This window comes from Lepidochelys kempii, chromosome 2 (assembly GCF_965140265.1).
Source record: "Lepidochelys kempii isolate rLepKem1 chromosome 2, rLepKem1.hap2, whole genome shotgun sequence".
Classification (NCBI taxonomy): domain Eukaryota; kingdom Metazoa; phylum Chordata; order Testudines; family Cheloniidae; genus Lepidochelys; species Lepidochelys kempii.
Genome location: NC_133257.1, coordinates 108,752,517 through 108,778,381, shown reverse-complemented (window position 1 = coordinate 108,778,381; position 25,865 = coordinate 108,752,517). Strand labels below are relative to the sequence as shown.

At 42.2% G+C, this 25,865-nt stretch overlaps 1 protein-coding gene across 1 annotated transcript in view; it reads left to right on the top strand.

The window, feature by feature from the left end:
- Positions 1 to 25,865, top strand: part of E2F3 (E2F transcription factor 3) — a 55,644-nt gene that overhangs the window by 23,340 nt on the left and 6,439 nt on the right. The window contains exons 2-4 of the mRNA XM_073329450.1: positions 17,097 to 17,208; positions 23,852 to 24,071; positions 24,475 to 24,633. Coding sequence (XP_073185551.1) covers positions 17,097 to 17,208; positions 23,852 to 24,071; positions 24,475 to 24,633 — 491 coding nt within the window. The remainder of the gene's footprint in view (positions 1 to 17,096; positions 17,209 to 23,851; positions 24,072 to 24,474; positions 24,634 to 25,865) is intronic.

Below are 25,865 nucleotides of genomic sequence, written 5' to 3'. Positions count from 1 at the left end.
ACCCTCCACTCTGTCCTCTCCTCTTCTCTAGCTCTGTATTTGAAGTGGGAATCACTCATCTATGCCTAGTCTCCTTCCTGTATGTTTTTGATAAATTGCCCAATGTCCTTTGGAATCTATCATCTTTTTATTACTCTAAATGGATTCAAAGTATCTTTATTACTTTTGTGGAATAGCTGTACATCTTTCTGCTCTTGTGGACGTAGCTGAAGGTGGTATCTCAAAACAAAAAAAAACATACTTTTTGAGCTCTGACTTGTGACAACTATACTGGTTGCACAGGTAGTTAGATATCAGAAAAGGAATTTTTAAAAATACTTGTCTAATTGGGAGTGCAAGGCCGTGACAAACTCACAGTCTTACCTACAAACAATCAGTGTGCCTCAGGCAATACATTCTCTGGTCACAGCTTTGACAGAGTATTGTATTTTTACTCTTGGCTTTGAGTCTGGAAGTTTGTGACTTCTCTTAAAAAAGAAAACCCCTCCAACTGAGGGCTTGTCTAGACTAAAAAAAACCTTGAACTCATGTTAACCATATCAGTGTTGCTACAATGGTTCAAACCCCTGCACCAGTGCAAAATGGAACTGGTTGCACAGTGGCTTACCCTGGCAATGTAAATTGTACTGATGCAGGCCCTGTCTTGCACCATTGTAGTGCATCTACAGTGTGTTTACCCTAGTGTAGCTACAAGAGTGCAAAGGACCCAGGTGACAGGGCCATATGTCTTGTAAGTATCAAATGTTGCTACTTCCATCTGTTTAAGTTTTCTGACTTCTACGATGTTAAACCCCAGGCAATAGCTAGCAAGCTAGTGACTATCTTTCCTGAGAGTTCTGCTAAAGTGGTTAAGCGAAGTCACAAAGGGACAAATTCCTGCCTTCAGACTTGAGTGCCTGACCCACCAACTGACTTCAGTAGGAGTTGTGGGTTTATATCATTGGCCAACCAGTCCTCCATGACCTCCCACCATCTTCACAGAATTCCCCTGCATCAGAGGATCACCATCCTAGTAGAAAGTGTTGTAGGCAAGTGTGGGATGGGTTTTTTAAAAAAACTACTCTTAACAGAGTTGTACTAATTTCTATTCATTTAGATAGAAGTCACATAGTGAAACAGATGGCGTTCACAAATTCATTTTGAGTTCACAAGTCCAAGAGGTAAAAATAAACTCACAGACCACTGTTTTGAAAAGGACTACTTCATGAATACAATTATTTTCTTGGGGCAAAACTAGATTAAAATTATGAAGTTAGTTTACCGTTATGAAAGTGTGGAAATATCGGTTGATGATGAATTTTTAAATGAGACATTGTAAGTAGTTGTTAGCCAATTGAGGCAATAGATACCACGTCCATAAAATGTGTAAATTAGTTTAACTATCACTTTCATATTCGGTTAACTTTTTATGTAATTGGGTGGGTTAAATTTAAAGCTAAACTATATCGTACTTTGATAGTTACATATCTCTAGAGTACTCAAATAAACTGCACCCAGTTTTTTTCATCATGCCATCTAATTGAAAGTTCACGGGTAGGGCATGTTTGTTTCAGGGTTGATTCATGGTGATACATTTTTTATATTAATTACATTTGACACTCCTGAACTACTTCTGGAGGTAGCCATCTTTCTAAAGCGGTGTAATTTGGCAATTGCAGTGTGGGAGCTAAAAAACAATACACATTGCTTCGATATTGGCTCACCTGTTGGAAGAAAAACTTTAATGTTAGCCAATTCCAGCATGCTTTATGATTTAACAGCGTCCTAGGCTTAGCTCTGCCTACCAGTCATCTACAGGAGCTTTGTATCATACGTTATGTCTATGGTACATTGTAAACCTGAGCTCAGACTCCGGTTTGAGCCCAACTGCCCCCCTACTGTCCACACACACACCTGTCTGGCTCAGGTCCTAAGATCCACCTGGGGCATTGGGTCTGAGCCTGAGTTCCACTGAAACTCTTGTCTAAGCCTTGTCATTTTTCAGTGTGGATCATAGGGGCTGGAACTACAGGTGTGGGGGTGCTGCTCCACCGCTTGGCTTGAAGTGGTTTCCATTATATACAGAGTTTATAGTTTGGTTCAATGGCTCTCAGAACCCCCACTATAAAAATTGTTCCAGCACCCCTGGTGCAGATGCAGCTCAAGATGTAGACCCCAGTCAGAAGGTCTGCATAGTTCTGTTTCCACTTGTTAGCACGGTTGTGAGACCTGGGTCCAGCAATTGTAAGCCCATGTTTACAATGCAGTGTAGATGCTTAACTATAGGCTTGGGAAAACTGAGTCCACAAGCCCGGGTCCCACAGATCTGGGTTTACAATGCAGTGTAGACAGACTCATACTGGCCAATGGTCTTGGCTTTGCACTAGGGAATCCTGGGATACTGATATAGCCTTCAGGGAACAGCTGACCACACAGTTTCCCTCCTCCTTCCCAAATTGTCTCCCTGCATTCTTGTTGCCCCGCCCTCAACAATGGTTCATGGGGAGTGGAAAGAGAATGAGTAGTGCTGCTTTTTCCTCTCCCACCAGTAACCCAAGGTTTCTCAGCAAGGTGCTGGTTGGTGGCGTCTCCCCTTCTTTATCAGCCTTGCTATTCTGTGTTGATCAACTTTCTGAAAGCTCTGTCTCTAAGGCTCCCACCTTAATGGTGTCAAACATGATTTCATTGTCAACAAGATTGGCAATAGAACTAGGCTAATATAGCAATTGTAGCATTGAACCATTTTCGTGATTATCCAGGATGACACCTGCTTTTCACCTTGGGCTGTTAGATAGTTGAGAACTGTGTGCAGCTTCCTGAAAACCAATTTTCAAATTTCAACACAGAGTGCTAACTGAAGTCTTTACACTTAGTATAGTGGAGTACCAGGGCTTCCTGTAAGAATTAATTGTCACCCATTCTGTGGGGAAAAAAATGCAGTAGAAAACAGACTTCAGATGATTCATTTCCCGTGCAGCATAGGGTAAGTCCTATATGTGGGCCTGAAGCATTACTAGTACTTTGGTTTATTTATTGCATAACCACAGACTGGTAAGCTACATTGTCCCTCTTATTCTAGTGCTAATAATATTTTAATTGTTTATTACACACCTGCAATACAAGAAGGTACAATATACATTTTAGTAGTTACTACTGCCTGGTGTACACTAGAAAATTAGGTCAGTTTATCTACCTCTGTCAGGGGTATGAAAAATCCACAACCCTGAGCGATGTAGTTAAGCTGATCTAACTCCCAGTGTAGACCGCTTTAGGTCAATGGAAGAACTCTTCCATCAGGTTAGCTGCCACCTCTTGGGGACATTGATTACCTATCCTGATGAGAGAAACTCTTCCATCAGCATAGGTTGTGTCTACACTGAAGCTCTGCAGCGGTGCAGCTGTGCCACTGTAGTTTTAAGTGTAGACAAGGCTTAATATAATCTATCATGTTGGGGCAGAGCTTGCTCCCCTGGGCATCAGGAAGACCCATAAGCCAAAAAGTGGTTGACTTCCAATGAGTTTTCTGGCTACCTAAATGTTTGAGCTCTAGTAGTTGGCATGATCATGGGTGTTAAACTAAGGGAGAGAGACAGCTAAAAGAAGAGGGAGCCGTGCTGGTGCTTGCAGGGGTGGGGAGTGTTGGTGGGACTGGCAGGCTCCCTACCCGGTTCCATGCCTCCCCGGAAGTGGCGACATCCCTCAGCTCCTAGGCGGAGGCATGGTCACACAGCTCTGCGCACTGCCTTCTCCCTGAGTGCCAGCTCCACAGCTCCCATTGGCCGGGAACTGCGGCAGCGCACAGAACCCCCTGGCCACGCCTCCCCCTAGCAGCTGAGGGATGTCGCCACTCCCGGGGAGCCCCCCTGAGATAAGCACCACCCAGAGCTCTCACCCCCTCCTGTGCCCCAGCCCTGAGCCACCCACCTAAACTCCTGCTGCTGCTGGGATGGGGGTGGGAGGTGGGGCTGGGGGGCAGTGACCGCTGCAGAAGTCACGGAAAGTCATGAAATCCGTGACTTCCATGACAAACTCGCAGCCTTACTCATGAGGCAGGAGAATTGGAAGTGAGAGAAGCTGGTATTGGGGGGAGGGGGGGGTTTCTGGAGCTCCCATCCTTTCCTGCGAGCAGCAGTGTCCCATACAGGAAAGTAGTTACCCCAATAGAAACAAAGGATAGTTCTAGGTGCACGGTGCACATACCAGCTGACAGTACTGCAATCTAGGCAGTGCATTATGCTGGAAATCCAGGGCACATTAGTAGCCTCAGATTACAGAACTATCCAAGAAAATCACCAATTATAGGTCTAAAGTAAATGTAATCTTTTTAACATTCTTCACTACTATATTTCCATTTTAGTTTGCATACTATTCATCCATATTAAAAAAACTAAAATTCCTTTTTAGGCTGTCTTATGATGTGAAAAGTATACACTACCACATCAGGTTGAGATGCATATTGTCAATCTACAACAGAGATGATTACTGTAACTTCCTAGATATGACCAATCTGTATTGTATTGTAACAACTGTTTGACAGGTGGTCCTATCTGAAGCTAACTTATTCACTACTTTAGCGACTATGAAATGGAATTGTGAGGTTCTATGGTTCTGGAGATAATCATACCAGACTTACTCATCTTGAAAGTATAAAGTTTTTTCGGATAGCCACCTCTGTAAATTCAACTTGGGAACCGAATGCCATTGTTGGGTTCTTCTGGCATATGTCTCGTTGCCATGAAGATTCTTTAGCTGAAATTTAGGATAAAATTTTCAAACCTGTGTGCCAGAATTAGATGCCTAATTCCATATTTAGGCACCTACGGGCAGGTCTACACTACAGCCAGGATTGATGCTCTGAGATTGATCCACCAGTGATCGATTTAGTGGGTCTAGTAAAGACCCGCCAAATCAACTGCAGATTGCTCTCCAGTCGACCCCTGTACTCTACCCCCGAAGAGAAGAGTAAGATAAGTAGACAGGAGATTTTCTCTTGTCGATCCTCCGCGGTGTAGACTCCGCAGTAACTTGACCTAAGGTACATCGACTCCAGCTACGTCATTCACGTAGCTGGAGTCACGTAGCGTAGGTCGACTTACTGTGGTAGTGTAGACATAGCCTAAGTGGCCTCATTATCAGAGGTATTGTACAACCTTAGTTACTACTGATTTCTAAGATAATTACAGGTGTTAAAATTATGAAAATCAGGCCATTTTATCAGTGTAACTGCATGGATTTTTAGCTATATGAGGGCAACTGAAGATGGGCTGCAGCTGCTCAGTGTGGAATGTATACCAGTGTATCTTAATTTGGTAAATTACCTGTGGTGCCTGTATATGGAATTAGGAGTCTAATTTAGGCACACATGTTTGAAAACTTTGGCCTGAATTAACAGTTCCTTATATACAAGCTACAAAAGAATTCAGTTCAATCCGCCACAGCTGTGGTGACTCTGCAGCATCAAAAGTAACTGATTGTTGTGAGAAATAAGCAAACGGCTTGGTCAGTACACAAAGGAGTTGTTGGAAGAGCCATTTTTATGGAGTCATGTCTGTGACCACAGTTTTACTTTGAAACACTCAGTTTTGTTTTCTCTTATTACTGAATGTATATTACTGAATGCATCAAAAGGTCTTGACAATTTTGTAAGCTGTATCTCTCTCAAAATATTTATCTTTAAATGCCTAGTGTTTGTCATTAAAACTGTCAGGCAAATCAGGTAGTTTGACTAATGTGTAATGATTTTAGCCTGGCTAGAGATCTGCCCTGTCTTACAAGGCATTTAATTCTGAAGGCACTCATTTTCTGTGGTTACCAGAAGTAACGCTGACTCATACTCATTTTCATGGCTGGACTACCTGCAAACCTTCATTATCAATATGTGATCTTTTTCCTAACTGAAGTGCCGTTTGCAGCTTAAAATAACTGTATCTAGCAAATGTTTGGTAAATATTCCTTTCTCCCTATGCAATTCCTGCATAGACTCTAAATAGATATATTTCAGGACAAACAATTTAGTTTATGGAGTTTCGTGTGAAAACGATTGAGAAGTGTCCCAGCCAATTACATTTTACTTTCTACTTTTCTCATGATCCTTCTTTCTTACATTATCAGAATTGAAATTAAGGATAGCATGGTACCATTTATTTGTTGTACCTGTGACTGTACCTAAACTTGTGATTGTACATGGACCATTGAGAGAAACTCTTTCTGTAGGGGAATTGAAATAAAAATGACCTCTTCCTTCCAAGAGCTTGGAGTGTGAGATTTCAAATTTATCTCATACCTACGGAACAGAGGCCAATACAAAATATGGAGCCACCACTCAAAGGTCAAAGGCAGTAACTTGGTAGTCTTCTCTTGTCTCTCCACTAGCCCCGCAATATCTTTAACAGTTTTCCATTGAGCTTTGCTCATATTGGTTGAACTGTATAGCTAATGGATCACCTTAACTTCTTCTGGCGAAGGCTCCTTTCTCTCTCCCACCTCCCAGTGAACTCCTAAACACCCTGGGCCACTTACATATGTCACTTCTGCTTTTGTCTGTTAAATCAATTTTGCTGTCTGTGGCAGTGGTGGTCCTGCCTTTGTACAGGCTCTATTCTAGCCTGAAAGCTCTATTCTAAGCCCTCTGTTCCCTGTCTTTTCTGCCGCTGCATCTCTGCCCCCCATTTTATTTTCCTCTGTCCTCTTATTTGTTTTATGATGCTGTCTAGCTCCAACTTTTCTGTCTTGTCTTTCTCAGTTGCAAGGTGAGCAAGGTCATTCAGCTGTGACTGTGATAGTGTTGAAGACATGTAGTTTTTGACATGTCTTAATGAGTTCATTGCAATTCAGCACTAACCACCTCAATTGCTATGATAGCGAAAGAGTTGACACAACCTTCCATTTCTAATAAAACATCCTCAAAAGAACTTGACACTAAGAAATTCAAGTAGCTCTGGACTCCAAGTGGCAAACTGCCGCACCTCTATGTCCTTTGCAAAACAATACATCTTAAAAGACATAATCTCGTGAACCAAGTCTAAAGAAAATTTTTTATTTTCCAATGAGTTTAAGGACTTTCTCCTTTGGCTCTTGTAAAGTTATATTTTTAAGTTGGCTAGGATGGAGGAAACCAAATAGAGTAGATACCTCCGGGAATCCCTCTCATAAAACTGAATCTTGAAAAGCGACTAATCAGATGGGAACTTCAAACGTACTTCAGCAGGAAGACTGCTTTGACCTGCTTCATTGTTGACCTGCTCATCTAGAGGGCCTTTGGTTTTGCTCCTTTCAAATTCATCCATAGTGTCCTTGAGTTTTTTTTTGTTTTAAGCTCATCTTTGGCATCTCTGGCTTTCTCTTGAAATACCATCAGCTACTACTACAGGTACAACTTTAGTGGTATGCACAAATCATTTTCCTGACTTAAGTGTGAGTCTGTCATTGTTTGCTGAACCCAGGTGCAATTCTTGACTTTATGCCAGACTTCAGGATTTGATCAGGAAGTTTACAGTATGATAGCTTCTGCTGCTTAGAATCTTTGGAATAGTTTGTTAATAACAATCTTTTTCTTTTCATTTTCTAAAACCAGACTTGCATTTGTGTTTATGGTTTTCATTTTCAAATACCTTCCAGTATGAGAATAACTAAGTTGGAAGTATAGGCCTAAATAAAGTGTATTTTTGTGCTGCTGAATTTTATCCTTCAGCTGTGAGGGTAATCGTAAAAAGGTTGGGTTTTTTTTTCCTGTGCAGAATCTAGTAGAGCTAGGCAGAACTAGAGTGGGGTGGGCTGGGGAGAAGAGCAGGCAGATACCTATCTCGGTGTTCCAGAGCAAGAGGAGGCTATGGAAACAAACTACTTTTCCCAATAGCAGCCCCAGCAGTGCTGGAACATGCCCAGTGGCTATGACCCCTGGAGGATGGGGTAGGAAACTTCCATAGCTACCAGACACTGGGCTGGGCATGCTCAAATGCTGTGCGATTTTGCAAAGGCACTGCAGGACAGGTGGGTGTGGGTCCCCTGAAACTCCTACAGAAATGGGGGCTGATGGCCAGGGGTGATGTTAGACACATGCAGCCTATGCAATTGTATCAACCCTGAGGCAGCGAGGGGACCCCTTGCCATGGTGACTGACTCAGTTACTGGCTTTCAAGGAGGCTGGGAGCGGAGAGGGGTAAGCTGGGAATAGGACTTGGTAAGGGAAATGGGGAGTGGAATAGAAACCAGTTGGTTGGGGGTAACAGATGACAGGGATTCAGTGAGGTGGGGCCCCAGAATCAAGTGGGGGAGGAGATGGCAGTAGCAGGGGAATAGCTGGAGCTGCAGTTGAGGGGCCCATGAACTTTGGAGGGCCCCTGCAGGCTCGGAGCTGCTCAGACACACAATGGCTGCTGCCACCATTGTTTGCAGCCTGCTGCAGTGCACTGGTCCCCCCTGTTCACATTTGAATTTGCCCGGAAGTGGGGGTCTCCAAAACAGTGGTTCTGCCATGAATTCTGATGAGTGAGACAGCCATTGGCAGAGCTTCCATTTAGGTCAGAGGCCACTTCTCCCCTCCCACTGCCCAGGCATATTCCAATGCGGGCAGCAGGAATATGCCTGGGCAGTGGGAGGGGAGAAGGGGGACGGATAGCTCAGTGGTTTGAGCATTGGCATGCTAAACCCAGGGTTGTGAGTTCAATCCTTGAGGGGGCCATTTGAGATCTGGGGCAAAAATTGGGGATTGCCCCTGCTTTGAGCAGGGGGTTGGACTAAACGACCTTCTGAGGTCCCTTCCAACCCTGATATTCTATGATCTATTCTATGAATCGGTGCCCTACTCTTCCTGGCAACTCTGACTCTAGCTTCGGTGGCAGCAGCAGAGATGGTTCGCTGCTCTGCCTCCCGCAACAGCAGTTCTGACTTCGGCGGGAACAGTGGTGATGGCTCTAGTGACAGCAGCAATCGTGCGGGGCCTGGGCCAAAGAGAGCAAAAGCCACGGCCTGGAGCTTGGCTGGGAGGAGTGAGTTTATTTGAATGTGGGGCGCTCAGGGGAGCCCATAAATAAAACCTACCCAAGGGCCCATCTTTTTGTTCTTCAGCCACTGGGAGAAGATGGCAGGGCTGTGCGTGGGAACCAGAAGGAACCCAAGTCAGCATTTGCTGTCCCTGGTGACTGTTAAATCTGCCACTGCCCGATAGCTCTTGTTGAATCACTGTCTTCTATTTCTCTTCCCATCAACCAACTAGCTTCTGTTCCACTCCCCATTTCCCTTGCCAAGTCCTATTCCCAGCCTACACTCCCAGCTCCCAGCCTTCTTGCCCAGCAAGTTCCAGTATCTCTCCCTGCATCTGTCTCACCACACTCCTAGTCTACTCCTTTCCCTCTCCTTAATCTGGCTTTTGTCCCTTTTCCGATCGCATCAGACTACTAATTTGCTGTCAAACTCGTGGGATGTATCTAGTGGGGTTTTGCAGGAGTCTGTCCTGAGTTCACTACTATTCAATATTTTCATTAAGGACTTGGGTAATGGAAGGGACAGTATGCTTATAAAATTTGCACATGACACCAAACTGGGAGGGGTTGCTCCACTTTGGAGGACAGGATTAGATTTAAAAATGACCTTGGCAAATTGGAGAATTGGACTGAAATCAACAAGATGAAATTCAGTAAAGACAAGTCTAAAGTGTTACATGTAGGAAGTGCACAACTACAAAATGGGGAATAACTGGCTAGACAATTCTACTATTGAAAAGGATGTGGGGGTTATAATGGTTCACAAAATGAGTCAGTAATGTGATGCAGTTGCTAAAAAGGCGAATAACATTCTGGGTTGAATTAACAAGAATGTCATATGTAAGACACAGGAAGTAATTGCCCCACTCTACTCAGCACTGGCAAGGCTTCTGCTGGAATATGGTTCCAGTTCTGAGCACCACACTTGGAAGACAGATTTGGACAAATTGGAGAGAATCCAGAGGAGAGCAACAAAAGTGAAAAAAGGTTCAGAAAACCTGGTCTATGAGGAAAGGTCAAAACACTTGTCATATGTAGTCTTGAGAAAAGATGCAGGGGGTAGGGCCCTGATAAAGAAGATGGTGATCAGTTGTTCTCCATGTCCACTGGAGGTTGAACAAGAAATAATTTGCAGCAAGAGGGATTAAGGTTAGCCATTTGGAAAATGTTCTAAGTATAAGGATAATTAAGCACTGGAATAGGCTTTCAGGGGAAGTTGTAGAATCCCCATCTTTGGAGGTGTTTAAGAACAGGTTGGACAAACACCTATCACGGATGGTCTGGATATACTTGGTTCTGCCTCAGTGCAAGGGGCTGTTGTAGATGACCTCTCAAGGTCCCTTCCAGCCCTATGTCTCCATGATTCTATTCTATATGATTCTATATTTTCTTGTCCATGCTGCCTGAGTGCCAGTAGTCACTGAAAGCAAAGGAAAGACAAGCTCCCTGCTTTCCGTTCTGATGTCCAGCCTGGAGCAGCAGTTACAGGGAAAATACTTCTGAGCCCTTGTAGCCCTAGGCTGGAGTGTGCTCAGTTGCTCTGTGGGGATGGTATGTGTGCAATACAGGTATATGCAGGAGCTGTGAGGGGATGGAGCATGCTCAGTGAGGGAATGTAGCTGCTAAAATCTGAAGTCTGTACTTAACGTATGTGAACTGCAGTTTTTCAGAGGTTTATAATTTGGCCAAATTTGGGTGGATTTTCAGAGGGATGGCAAAAGGCACATCCCTGACAGAAAGGCCGCGCCCCTGCCAAATTTCATGTCCCTGCTTGAAAGCATGGGGGTATTAGAGCGTCTCTCTCTCTCTCTCTCTCTTTTTTTTTTTAATTTTTTTATTTAACATGGGCAAAACCTATTTTCCCTTAGCCTAATTCTTGGTAAAGGCTAAATTGTTTTAGCTGAAATTTTCCAAAACAATCCAGCCTTAGGCAGAAATCCCACATGTAAAATTTCAGAGCAAATGGCTAAAATTTGGCAAAGTTATCAATAACTGAAAAGGGGGGCTAATAATGGAAGTGTAAGGCAATTTTAATAATAGATGGTATTTGTGGGCCTGGCTATAATCTGCAGCATGGCACTAGAAATGTATCTTTCAGCTCAGAGTGCTCCTTGTTTTTTACTTTAGATGTATTACTGTACTTGATTTCTGTCCCCAGTGGATGCTGCTACTTTGTTTGCTTTGTTTTAAAAAAAAAAAGGGGGGGGGGTAATTCCCCTTGCTCTGCCAGAGGCAGCACAGGCCCTTTCACGTATATTAATGCAGTAATATAACTATAACTAAATCCCTGTAATTCATTCTGGTGGATCTTTTTATGATAGAACTCCATGTAATCTCAGCCCCTAATGCCCTATTTCTTTCTGATTGGATCTGATGATGATTTGGAAGGGCTCCACTGATCATTCAGGAACCCCACAGTGTGATAAATCTCAGTACTACCATGAGCCATGGCGGGGCAGGGGGCGGGAGGGATCATTTTACTTGTTTTTGAAAAAAAAGGATACAACCTTAGTCTAGCAGCTCTTCGTGTCTGTTCCCAACCTTAAAAGACCACTATGATGATAGTAACATCTGGAGTTTCTTTACCTAGCATCTTTCATCAGTTCTTTAACATTTCTTCATGTATTTTAATAATAAAATAAAGTATTTTAAGAATATCTAATATAGCAGTACCTCTTTGTGCTTTCCATTTGACTGTCTCAAAGTACCTGCAAAGCAAGCATGAATGATTTAGGGATGTCCGCATGCCTGTGTTATCTTCATTTTACAGATTGGGGAACAAGCATAAATATTAAGTAACTTGTGCAGTGTCACAAATGGAAATCTGTGGTAGAGCTGGGAATAGACCCCAGTGTAGAGATGCAAGTACTGTAGAATGAATATCTGTTGAATTTCTCTCCTGTGTGTTTGAACCACGCCTTAACAAGGACATCAGGGATCCAAATGTCTGTCTTTAACTCTCTTCTCCACCACTTCAATTAATTTCCCTTGATTTAATATATGCAGTTACATCAAGTCTTCCTTGCTTTCACTAGGATTCCTAGGGTGTTTCTTTGGGCTCCTGTACAACTTAAGTAGCACTCTATATACCTTATGTAAGCATCTATCAAAGCTGAAGACTTACTGACCAACTTTCAGAGGCTGATTCCTTTTTTCAAACAAGCAGTCTTTAGTTTATTTGCAGATCGATTAATAAGGTAATTAGAATCTACCTGGCTCTAACTGTGGCTGGAAACTGCTACTTCAAAAAGAGAGGCCTGACTTAAAAAATAAAAATCTGTTCCCTCCGTGTTTTTAGCAGGTCTATCCTATACTGGTTTCTCTGCATGCATGTCTCTTGGGAGAGTGCTCTTCAATAATACTGCTTAAAGAAGCTGACCAGGGTAGACCTTCTATTGTTATCTGTGGATGTGTTGACTGAGACCTGATAAAATTGTGGCTGCTTTTTTACGCTCTGTCAATAGGAAAACTTCCGAGTTAAAAATTGGCCTACACTGAATTAGTAAGAAAGAAATGGGAAAAGCTATATGAAAAACAGTGCAAGAGTATGCGCTTAGTATGATCTTGAAGGAAAACTGCCTTTTTCTAATTAGTCAAATATTATCTTCTTCACTTCTAAAACAAAGGACACAATTCTCGTCCCTTGCACAAAACCCAAGTATACAAGTTTTGTACGGAGGATGGCGGAAACAGTGTGTCCTCTGCCCCACTAAAGCTGAAGCGAAGGGTAGCTCTGGCGAGCTATGTATTGCTGGTCTTTGTAGTTTGTGAAGTAATGTAACTTCTTTACCAGAACTCCCTTCAATACAGCTTGAGGGAGCACTGCCCCACAGCATGTCCAATAGTGTACAGTGGGGCCAGTGTTTTGTACACATTCTCTTCTTGGCCTGTCCCTTCTTGTAGTGGAACCATAGAGGTTCCCGTGCTCTGTGGACCTTGAATGCCCATGAAAGGATGGCAGGATTTGCCTGTTAACCAGATGAGACACAAAAACAGTTAAGTTTATTTAATTACAAAAAGGAGGTTTTAAGTGAGTACAAGTATAAGGTATGAAAGTCAGAAATGGTTACAAGAAAAATAGGGATAAAACACTTTGTAGCTAAAACTTAACAAACTAGACTTGGTTCAAAGTCCGATCCTTACCAAAGGTTCCCAGCAACATGGACGACCAAATTCTCAGGTCAGGATCTCCACCCAAAGTCAAAGGGCTGGTTTCTTTGTTGTCTTAGGTGAAACAGAGAGAGACTGGGGTGTTTTTGGCCCTCACTTTTGTAGTCCAGTCACCCTTTTAAATGCATTTTCTGGTGGGTTACTCCTTGATAAAGTTAATTCCAGCTGTGAAGAAGGAGGCATGGAGTCTCTCGGTGAAAGAGGTTCCATGTTGTTGTTTGCTAAAATGCAGATCTATCTGTTTCTGCCCCTCTTTTTTGCCAAAGATTGGCCACTTGACTAGTGATTGCCAATTAACTTTAACACCTGACTAGAGGCACCAGCTTGTCCTTTGTTGTTGAGAAATCGGTTTAACTGCTCCCCAGACTTGTCTGGTAAACACATTGTAGTCATAATTTCAGCTCATGTTCATAACTTAATACGCATTTCGTACATACACAACACAAGAATATTGATGATCCGTGTGTTAGCTTTTTCATACTTTACAAACCGTATTTTGCACAAAGATTATTACAGTAATGCATAGGGTGTGAATATAATGGTGCTTTTGGTCACAATAGGTTTAATTTTTTTTTAGAAAAATAAACAGAAGGGAGTCCCTAAATGCTTAAGAAAAATGATTTCTTTTTATATGGAGCAGCTGAGAGGAGTGTCAGACTAATTATTAAAATTGTCTCAAGGTTTCTGATCTGGAAAAATATATGAAGAATCTGATTTTCAAAAGCAACTTCTGAATTAATCTGCCTCAATTGTTGAATGTCAATCTTGAGATTCCTCCAAAGGGCGCTTGATTTCAGAAAATCCTGAATACCTATCCTCTGAAAATTAGACTCCTTTAGGGTGTCTCAAGTTGGGGACACAAAATTGAAGGCATCCAAAATCAGTAGTCAAATGAAATGAGCAATGAAACCCTTGGCCTACAGACTTACTACAATAGAGGAAACTGAGAGAACACACTATTTCTACCACTTTTGGATCTTTATCAAATATGGGATATGCAAAAATAACTTCCCATCTGAAGTGTAATATGTCTGGCTCCCAATTAAAACAGTCTAAAGAGGATTTGCTGAAACTGCTTCTTAAAATACCTATTTACCAAGCTGTTTTACTCTTCTGAATATCCAGAAAATGTTCTTAAATGTCTTATTCCATATCCTATACAAATCTTTTGTGTTCTCCAAAATAACTCTCTGAAGTCGTATCTGTACTAATTGCCAGAGATCCATAGTTCTGCTCTGCCTTTGTATACATACAGTCCGGCTTAATGAAACTGACAAGACCATTCTGCTGTTTCAAACACCTCCTGAAAAACACAAACATGCAGTACTACCGGAAGCAGCTAAAAGATGCTGTTTGAATAATCATGGTTGGTACTTAGTCATATAAAGTTCATAGGAGAAGGTTGTAGGGTGTTAACAGGCAAGTCCTTAAAGAAAGCTCCTATTTGCTATATCTTCTTAGATATGCTTATGTAACCCTCCCGGTGGCTATGACCACTACAAATCTCTCAATTGTTTTTCCAAAAATATTTGCGAAATCTGTGGGGATGGGGAAGGAGAGAGAGGAGGATTAGTTAGCAAATTCATTCCACACAAAACATGTGTTGATGTTTAAAACTATTCAATAATATAATTACGTTATTTCATAAAGTGTTGTCTTTAAAAAAAAAAAAATTCTCCCCACCACATATTCCTGAGATCTTTCATTCTTCTCTTAACACAATCCCTGTGGCCTGGTTTTCCTGTATCCTGAAGTGTCTCCCTTTCTCTCCCTGCCTGCCTCCCTCCATCCCAGAGTCCTTGGATGAAGAAACAAAATTTTTAAAAAACAAGTGAGTTTTATCTCATTTCTGTGTAATATCTTTGTCAAATCAATCCAGTCACACAGGCTGAAGTCTATTAGCGAGATGTTTCTGTTAACAACGACACTTTAAATGGCCAGGCTTGCATTGCAGAGTTAATGCCCTATTGAGATGAAGAGAGGTAACTAAGGGTATGTCTTCACTACCTGCTGGAACAGTGGGCAGCGATCGATCCAGCGGGGATCGATTTATCGCGTCTAGTCTAGACGTGATAAATCGACCCCCGAGCGCTCTTCCTTCGCCTCCTGTACTCCAGCACCGCGAAAGGCGCAGGCAGAGTTTTTGGGGCAGCGGCAGCAGTCAACTCACCACGGTGGAGACACCATGGTAAGTCGATCTAAGTACGTCAACTTCAGCTATGTTATTCACGTAGCTGAAGTTGCGTAACTTAGATCGACACTCTTCCCCCCTCCCCAGCGTAGACCGGGCTAAGACTTTTTAGAGAGCTGTTGTTTCAGGATGTCTGGCTGCAGCAGCATAATTTTGTCTGTGCTTGTGAGGAAATGCAGGATAGCTCACTTGCAGTTATGTGATCTGTGAATTAGTCCCCTACCCTCTTAACTCAAAGATAAATATAACTCAGAGCAGCTTGTGAATTGTGGATCTGTGTTGTGGGGTAAGATGAACCTCTGTGCCTTGACTCTAATGTTAATGAGCCTTAGGTTCACAAAGGGAGTCCAACACAAAGATGTCAGTTATCAAAAAGTAAATACAAATTGAATATATTTAGAGCTCTCTGAGACAAACCAGTACAGTAATAAAATGTACACATTAAAAAAAAACAGAAGAAATATTTCACTGTTTACAGCTTCATACCAGACCGATGTGCTGTCCTGCTTTGGCCCAGAGCAGATCTGACTAGTTCTTTGGTGTTAGATTATTTGTCTGTCTGTTTTAAATAAATAAAATAAAGTCCTCTGAATCATAAAATCTAGTTGCATTAGCCCCATTTTTCGGAAACAGATATGCAGGCAAATTTTGTTAGAAACGGGTTTTACCTTCCCATTTGTGTGTATTCAAGTTAATGCTCCTTTTATTGTTAGGATAATGAATCAACTATCCCCAGGTCCAATTTCAGTGGCTAATGGCATGACATGGAATTGCTTCCAAAATTAATAGTTCAGGTACCTAGGAACAGGATTCACACTGATGATGATGTTTTATGTTGTCTGTCTATCTCTATATTGCTATCTAATTCAGCAGATGAGTCTTGTAAGAGTTTCCGCCATCTCTCATTTCTTGCAAGGCTGTACACAGCTTTACTTCTTCATAAGTGAACACATTGGGTAGACAGTCTTCAAACAGCCTTTTTCTGATGCTGTCGCTGGTCCATTTTCTCCAGCCTGGGTTTCAGAATAAATTTTTATATATTCTAGTTCACTTGGTAGGCTAAACTGAATGGTTCTCTTCTTGATTAAGCCAAAAATAATCCAAGATGATGGCCAGACGCTTCCAAGATGGCCAGATTTCCTTCTTTCTCCCATGCTTGGACATTTTACTTCTTGGTGCCATGTTCATTGTAGCATTGCTGGAAGTTTATAATTGTTATTTATGAACTTCTCACAGCTACCAAGTCAGATGGTGCACATAAAATCTAATTTACACAAATATAACTTGGCGCTGTCTTCTGAAGATACACAGAATCCTAAAAAAATGTTTCACTAAAAATGTAGCTGTACAAGTAAGTCATTGTGTGTATTCGAGAGCTCACCCTTAATGTTACACTGTGTGCTATAACTAGGACTCTTAATACAATGGTAGGTAGAAATGTTTTTAGATCTTTGACATATAGTGCAAGAAAGTCAAATTTCGCTCGGTACTATCCTAGAAATATGTCCCTAACTCAGTTTTCTTTTAAAATTAAAAGATCTACTTGATTATTCAAATGTAGCCATCATTGTGACCTTTAAGTAAAATATTAAAATAATTTTATGGTGCCAGTAGACATTCATACCACAGTGATGAGTGTGGAATAAGAACCGAGATAGATAGGTTGCTGTGTAAAGTTCTCTTCTGTCTGTCCGTCCCCTACACTTCCCCAGTATTCTGTAAAGTGCAATGTATTTTTATGACACTCCATCAATACAAAATTTGGTTTTTAACAGGCAAAGCGAAGGCTGGAGCTAGGAGAAAGTGGTCACCAGTATCTTGCTGAAGGATTAAAAACCCCAAAAGGAAAAGGAAGAGCTGCAACAAGAAGTCCAGATAGTCCAAAAAGTAAGGAAACTTTTGTTATGCTCTGTGGTGTGGGGCTTAAAGCTATTTTGGACTTTCTTTATGATGTCTTTTCCTAAAAACCCAACAGTCAAAGGCCTTGACTGTAGAGGAACATTCAGGAAAATTAATCAAATTAACTAAAGGTGTGCCTTTAAATCAGATTTAGTTAAACCAGTGGCTCTCAACCTTTCCAGACTATTGTACCCCTTTCAGGAGTCTAATTTGTCTTGTATACCCCTAAGTTTCACCTCACTTAAAAACTACTGGGTTACAAAATCAAGGCATAAAAATACAAAAATGTCATAGCACACTGTTACTGAAGAATTGCTGACTTTCTCATTTTTACCGTATCATTATAAAATAAATCAATTGGAATACAAATATTGTACAGTACTTATTTCAATGTATAGAATATAGAGCAGTATAAACAAGTAATTGCCTATATGAAATTTTAGTTTGTACTGCCTTCACTAGTGTTTTTTATATAGCCTGTTGTAAAACTTGGCAAATATCTAGAGAGTTGATGTACTTCCTTGAAGACCTCTGCATACCCCCAATGGTATGCCTACCCCTGGTTGAGAACCACTGAGTTAAACCACATGAAACCTGTTTAGCTTCATTTAAACCAAATGAAGGCCTCTTTAATTCTGAATGAGACTGTCCACAAAGGGGTTTAATGTGGCTTATCTAATTTGCTTTAAATCCACATCTTTAGTTAAGTTGGATTAGCTCTCCCTACTGTCCCTGTGTAGACCCTGAATCTGCCAAGGGATTAGATACAAATTGCCTCCTTTTGTGAGTGGGTGGATGAATATATCTCCATAGGAAAGACACAATATTCTTCAAATTATTTCCGGATACTTCTAGTGCCCACTTCTAGGTTAGATTTCAGATTGACTAAGGGTTTGTCTACACTACCACTTTTGTTGGTAAAACTTCTGTTGGTCAGGGGTGTGAGAAAACACACTCCTGACCGATGTAAGTTTCACCGAAAAAGGTGCCGGTGTGGACAGTGCTATGTTGGCAGGAGAGAGTCTCCTGCAGACATAGATAATGCCGGTCATTGGGGTTTATTTGATTATGCCGTCAGGAGAGCTCTCTCCTGCCGGCGAAGAGCGGCTACAGGAGAGACCTTACAGCAGCAGAGCTGTAGCAGTACGGCTGTTCTGCCATAAGGTCCGTAGTGTAGACACAGCCTGACTTTTACAATTAGATGTGGGAACACAGACACTGCCATACTGAATCAGGCCAGTGATCCTTCTAGTGTAGAGCCTTCTCAGAGAGTAGCTGGTACTAGAAGCTTTGAAAGAACGTGCAAAAAACCCTATAATGGACAAATGTGGTATAATCTGCCCAGAGGGGAATCTTCTTCTTCTTAACCGTTTTTGGTTACTGGCTGGCTTATTGCCCCGATGCAAGAGTTTGAAACGTTTTGTATTCTCTGTATCTTCAAAGATTACAAGACCAACAAAATTAGGGTGTGCAGCACCAAATATTAGAAATAGTTTAGAATACTACTTAGTAGTTCTTCAAGTGCTTGCTCATGTCAATTCCAAAGTAGGTGTGTGCTTGTCCTGAGCATGGCTGCTGGAAAGTTTTTCTCTCAGTGGTGTCTGTCAGCTCGAGCTCTGGTGCCCCCTGGGTTAGCACGCTCATAGTGCCAGTATAAAGGGGCCCGCCAAGCTGCATCCCCCTCAGTTCCTTCTTACCACCTGCGGCAGTTGCTGAAACTACCTCGTCCTTTGTATTTGCAAATATTCCTTCAGTGGACTTTATTTCTACTTGGTGTATATAGTTACCGTTATTGTAGTTGTTAAGTTTTGTTTGTTAGAACAGTTAGTTAATTAGTTAGGTTAACAAACCACACTTTGTGGCACTGAGTACTTCAGCCTCTGTTTGGAGTGCCCTGGTGATTCTTAGAGAGTCTCAGCACCTGTCTTCACCCCCAGCACCGAGAACGGATGTCGCTTCTGCTTCTCAGGAACCTCAGCACCCTATGTCATCTCCGGCACCAAAGAAAAACATTCCAGCCAGGGAGGTTCAGGTCTCCCCTTACCTCGACTGGCTGATCGGAGGTTGGACCAAGACCCAGATGGAGACAAATGTAAAGTTAATGCAGACAATTTTCCAGGACTTAGACCTGTTGATAAATATCCAGAAGTCTACTCTCTCCCCTGGTCAAAGGACAGAATTCTTCCTGGCAATCCTCAACTTGGGTCCAAGCCAGAGCTGGAAGCCCAGTTCTGAGCAATAGGGGTGCTCATAAAAGCCTCAGAAACCACCCCATCACCATGACAAAAAACTGTCTAAAGCTCCTAGCTCATATGGCTTCATGCATCTATGTGGTGTAACCTGTGAGGCCGCAGCTGACTTCTTCAGGCTTGGTTGGCCTATGCACTGGGCCGACCTCACATAGACATGGTCATCACACTTCCTCCACTAGTGATCGCTTCCCTTCTTTAGTGGTTGGTTCCATGGGCAGTGTGTGCAGGGGTCCCATTCTCGAGACCCCCAACTGTGAATGTCTCTCATCACAGACATTTCGGCGATGGGCTGGGGAGTTCATGTGGGGTCCTTTAGAATTCAGGGCCTCTCACTACACATCAACATCAGGGAGCTCAGGGAGCCTCGCCTTCCAGGCATTCCAACCCCTCCTGAAGGGCAAGTGTGTTTTGGTTCTTACAGACAACGCGGTAGCGATGTTTTATGTAAACAAGCAGGGTAGAGCACATTCCTCTCACCTGTGCCAGGAAGCTCTTTGCTTGTGGGAATTTTCAGTAGCCCACTTGATCCATCTCGAAGCTTCCTATCTCCTGGGGTTGCAGAACTAGCTAGTGGATCACCTCAGCAGATCCTTCTCCAATAGTCATCCGTCCAGATGTCGGGAAAGGCATCTTCCAGAAGTTGGGGACTTTACAGATAGATCTGCTCATGACGAGGCACAACAGGGCTTGGAGAGATTATACCCCCAGGTACAACCGCCACTCCCTCCCCGGACCTCAACTTGGTGTTGGCCAGGCTAATGGAACCTCTGTTTGTACCACTGATAACATGGGTGGCGGGTATAATAGGCCAGGGGAGGTTGCAGGATTTGGCGGGGGGAGTCCAGAGAGATTACTGATGAACCCAGGAAGCTGAGTACCAGATACCGCCTCTTCAGCCACTCTGAAACCTGTATGGGGCATAATAAAAGCACAGGTTCTTCTTTGGGAAGAGACCCTGCGGCTTTTCCCAGGCGGCTTAGGGTCTGGGGAGAAGAGAGGAGGGGAGGCATGGCTGTGGCTGGCTCAGGGCTCCTCCAGGAAAGTGGTGGAGGCGCGCTTGGGGCTTCTCCAGGCGGGAAAGAGGCTCTTTGCTCCGGCTGCAGGGCCTTGAGGCTCCTGATGCAGGAGAGAGTGGGGGCTCAGGGCTATGGCCTGGTGTTTGTGTGTGTGTCAGGGGGGCATGGGCAGAAGAGATGAGCTGGGGTCTAGTGTTCCTGCTCTACCTATCCTGGAAGGTGGCCTTCCTGGTGGCCATTACTTCTTCCCAAAGGGTCATGGAGATCTGAGCCCTTTCATCAGAACCATATACGGTCATCTCTAAGGACAAGGTTCAATTGTGGCCACATATGGCCTTCCTTCCAAAGTGGGGGTCTAACAATTCCATAGTAACCAGGATGTCTCCCTACAAGTCTTCTATCCAAAGCCACAAGCCACAGAGAGGAACAGAGACTCCATTCGCTGGATGTCAGACATGCACTAGCTTTCTACATAGAAGGGACTAAGTCATTCTGGAAATCTACTCAGCTTTTTGCAGCTGTCGCCTTTCATTCCGTCTGCCTTCCAGTCTCAGCCCAGAGAATTTCTTTGTGAATCACTTCCTGTATCTGCACATGCTACAACCTGGCGAAGGTCCCTGCTCCCCTTACCCTGATGGTACATTTTACAAGGGCTCAAGCATCTTCAGCAGCATTTGTGGTTCAAGTTCCAATGCAGGATATTTGTAGAGCGGCAGCATGATCATGTCAGTCCACACCTTTGCCTCTCATTACGCCATCACCCAGCAGGCTAGAGACGACTCAGATTTCGACCGAGCGGTATTATAATCAGCATGCCAATGAACTCCGAACCCTCCACCTATGCAACTTTATTGGACCCTCGCTAGAACGTGGGATTTGGGATCCATGCCAAGTACCGCGTTATAGCTGGGACCGCGTTAAAATGAAATTATATTTTTGTGACCGAAATTTCAGTACAAGTATATGTAGTTGTGTATTTGCAGGTTATAGTGGGCTAACAATAGCATCAAATCTTGGGACTGTCGAGAAAAACGAGTCTACAAGATACAGTACTCACCACGGGCGTCAGTGGAAATTGCATTTTGAAATGGAAGCGTTTTTAATTAATTCAGTTAAATGCTTTGTGTGCTTTGTTTTGATTGTCTGCTTTCAGGTGCCATGAGCTTCCGTCTTCGTGTATGGAATGCCATAGAGAAACTTATATACACTGTATATATACATATGTATATAGAAATTTTTGTAGCGCTAATTACCTTCACATCCATAAAGTATAGGAAACCTTAGAAAATAAACTCCTACTTGAAGGAAACAATAAACGAGAAAAAAAGTGTTGCTTTATTAGAGATTTAAAGTAGACATTATAATAAACTAGTCAAGTTTTTCTTTAAAAAGTCGGTGAGTTGCTTTTGCTTCTTACTGCTGTGCTGCTTCCACTTAGCAAACTGCAAAAGATTATGTAGCTGCATAATTTTTTATAGGCTCAACGTCTTGCGTCTCAAACCATTTCAAAGCAGTCTCTAAGTCGTCTACGGTCGCAGTTGACTTTGGAAACGACGTCCACTTCATCTTCCTCTTCTTTTTCCACGGCAAAGGCCAATTCTTCAGCTTCTGGAATGTTGTTTGGTCATACTGCCTGAAGAATTTGGTCATCCGTTAGACTTTCAGCAACGGGACAAAATTCTTCTGCTTCATCATCGCCTCTTATTCAGGACTCAATATTTTGTGGCAGAACAGTTATCCCGAGCCTGGACAGTTGCTGGGACAGCTCCTGCATCCATTCCATGTCTGTTCTTCCAACTTCCTCCTCTGTAAATCCCTCAGAGTCGAATTCCTCGTCAGACTGTGATATGGTATATGTGTCTTGCCTCTGATGATCTTGCATGAATGATAAGGTAGTGAACACCAAGGTCACCTAAAACTCAAAAAAATTGTACTGTACTTAAATTTGGGATCCATGGCTGCAACCACGTTATATCCGAATTCGCGTTCTATCGATGCGCATTTTAGCGAGGGTCCGGTGTACTTGGGAATCACCTACTTAGGCATTGACATGAGCAATCACTCGAAGAAGAAAAAAGTGAATGACCTTCCATAACTTGTTCTTCAATATATGTTGTTCAGATCCATTCCACACACACACCCCACCCCCATGCCTGCCCCTCTGTCAGAGTTAACTGACAAGAAGGAACTAAGGGGGCTACAGGTCAGTGGGCCCCTTTGTACTGGTGCTATGAGCGCATGACCCCAGAGGGCATCAAAAGCTGACCTGACAGATACCATTGGGAGAGAAACTTTCTGGCGGCGATGCTCAGGGCGAGCACACACCTATTTTGGAATGGCCATGAGCAACACTTCTCCAAGAACAACAGTTATGGAAGGTTAGTGACACCTTTTTATTCTGGGCCACATATTTAAACTGGCCTCTGAAAACGCATCTATGAAATGAATAGATGCCGCCATTTGTTCATGGAAGAAACACTTTGTTATGTTCCTGTACAAATATAGATTTGTTTTGCAGTTACGATTGTATGCCACTGCAAAACTTGTCAATCAATAGAAAATATGCCCCTCTCGTTTTCCAGTGAGAGTAAGTTAGTTCCTGATTCATTGTTTAAGACCGGTAAAGTACAGCACTCTTCCCTAGTTTGCCCTCACTACCTTCACATCATTGTGAGGGTAGTGAGGGCAAATTGGGGAAAAACTCTGTACTTTACTGGTTTTAAGGAGTTGTTATAAGGTTAAGGAGAAATAATATACAGCCTTGGATGCATGATTATTAACTGTCTGTTGTGTAAATTTGGTGTAAATCTCATTGATTCATGTGAGTCATCTGTAAATTAGGGAAACTGTCATTTGGTACACCTACTGAGGAGCACCAAAGTTATGGTTAACTTAAGGGTTTCACGGGCAATTATCTGCTACCTTAAAAGAGGGATGATCAACCCATGAAGAAAACTGCCTAGCAGCCTGATTTGGGGTAGGTAATTGGTGTTGCTGCCAAGACAAAAGTATACTGAAATACTGTTAAAAAAATTAGGTTGCCATACTTTGCATAGTCTTAAACTTTCATCATGCATTATCCATTAAGCTAATGGGAAGTACACGTGTGTGTTTTTTTTTAAATTGAGTCCATGTGCCTTGATCTTTGGACAGATGCACTGTGAAACCATATAAATATCCAATGGTAGGTTTTGTGCTAATGCGAAAGTTTAAGAGCTTTCTGTAGTAAAATATGTAAGAAGTTTCTGCAAAACATATTTTGTTGCTTCAAATGCCCGTTTCAAAACTGAAATGGGAAAACTGATTTGAACAGCAGCGAACAAACTCATTTCTTTCCTTTTTTATATTCATTTTCCCTCCAAGCTCCAAAATCTCCTTCAGAAAAGACTCGGTATGATACATCACTTGGTCTTCTCACAAAGAAGTTCATTCAGCTGCTGAGCCAGTCCCCAGATGGGGTCGTGGATTTGAACAGAGCAGCAGAGGTCCTCAAGGTGCAGAAACGGAGGATTTATGATATCACCAATGTACTGGAAGGCATCCATCTCATTAAGAAGAAATCCAAAAACAACATTCAATGGATGTGAGTATTCACCATCCTTCTCCAGCTGATTGCACTGTTATAAAGTGGCAGTGTTTCCCGTCTCTGCTTCCAGTCTCACACTCCTGCTTCCAGCAGTCGTCCAACAGACTTTCCAAAAATAGAAAAGCCTTTTAATGTTATTTATTTAAGATAGTTTTTTAATATCTGAGAGGCCTCTTGTAAGGAAATTCTTGTATTAAATGGTGCCACAATACAAGGTGCCTTCTCTGAGAAGCTTGGTTTATATTGGCATCCTTTAAGCTGCTTTAGGGGATGAAGGCTGCAGTAATCAAGGCTTGTAACTTAAAGACATGCCTCTTTTTTTCCTTGCCCCCCTCCTCCTACAGTGTAGTTTTGAGTTGTAATAATGATTACAAACACCCTGCCTTCTTTGGATTTGTAGGGGCTGCAGTCTATCTGATGATGGGGGCACGCTGGCACAGTGTCAAGGCCTGTCAAAGGAGGTGACTGAACTCAGTCAGGAAGAGAAGAAACTGGATGAATTGATCCAAAGTTGCACCCTGGACCTCAAGTTGCTAACAGAGGATTCAGAGAATCAGAGATATCCTTTATGCCATCATTTCCAAAGGTGGTTAACCTCCCTGCTGCTAGAGTAAGAGTTAGGAAGACTCTTCAAAATAGAGATAAGTGACACACAGCACTGAACATTCATTCCAAAAAGTAACAGTTTACTGTGATTTAATGCAGATGTAGCTAAGAAAGCACTTACACCAATTATCAAATTATACATTTAACATTTCTGGAGCATATAAGAAATATTAATGTATGAAGAGGTCCCAAAATATCCATCTTTAGATAAAGTAGTAGGACCAAGAGTTCAGCAGTTTCATTACAGTGCAGCGAAGACAAAACATTTAATTAAGTTCAGGCATGTCTTTTAAAACATTGTGCTCTTGTTTTACAATTCTGAAGCCAGATCAAAACCCACTTTTTGCAAAAACTCTAGGAAGGCAAGGGCTGAATCTGCTTTTGTTTGCAACTTACTTTATTGTTTCCTAGCCTCTCGATACTATGGGGATAAATACCCAAACTAGATATATTTTAAATATAAGTTACTAATTTTAATAACAATGGTAAGCTGCAGAAGATTAATATATTTTCCAGTATTCATATGGCTGTGAAGAACAGGTTAATCCTAAAAAGTATCGTGGCTTTTACCAGACATCTCACCCATTGATATATGATGAAAATCTTTATTGCATACTGTAGTTGATTTTTCAAAAGTCAACATTTGATATCAGCGTCATATGAAAAACTGCACTTATTTCCTATCCTTAAAAAAAGGCTATAATGTTTACTGTGTCAATGGTGACTTTTTAACCATGACCACTGTGGAAACATCCACATTTGAATGTATTTGATCTGTGAATTGATAAGTCAGGAAATGTACCATGATATAAAATAGCAGTGCTACTGTAAACTAAATTCATTATTACTTCCAATGGATATTGATGTGAAACCACAGAAACGCTTAACATAGGGTTGATCCTGACTTCGTCGCTGTAAAATCTGTTGCCTACCATGGTGCAGACTGACGAAGAATTACTGTTACTGTCTGCTCCTGCGGCTGAGAAGCTTGTTTTATTAGGTTTTCTCTTTTTGCTCTTAATCTCAGAGAAAAGATTTGTTTGTTTTTATTTTTTTTCTGTGAGGTGGTATCTGGACACCGTTCAAGTCCAGGCTGCATGGGTTCTCTACTTCCGTAGTGATGGCAGTAGAATTGGAGAGTAACTTAGTGTTGTTATTACCTTAGGTTTATTGGAATAAGACCAG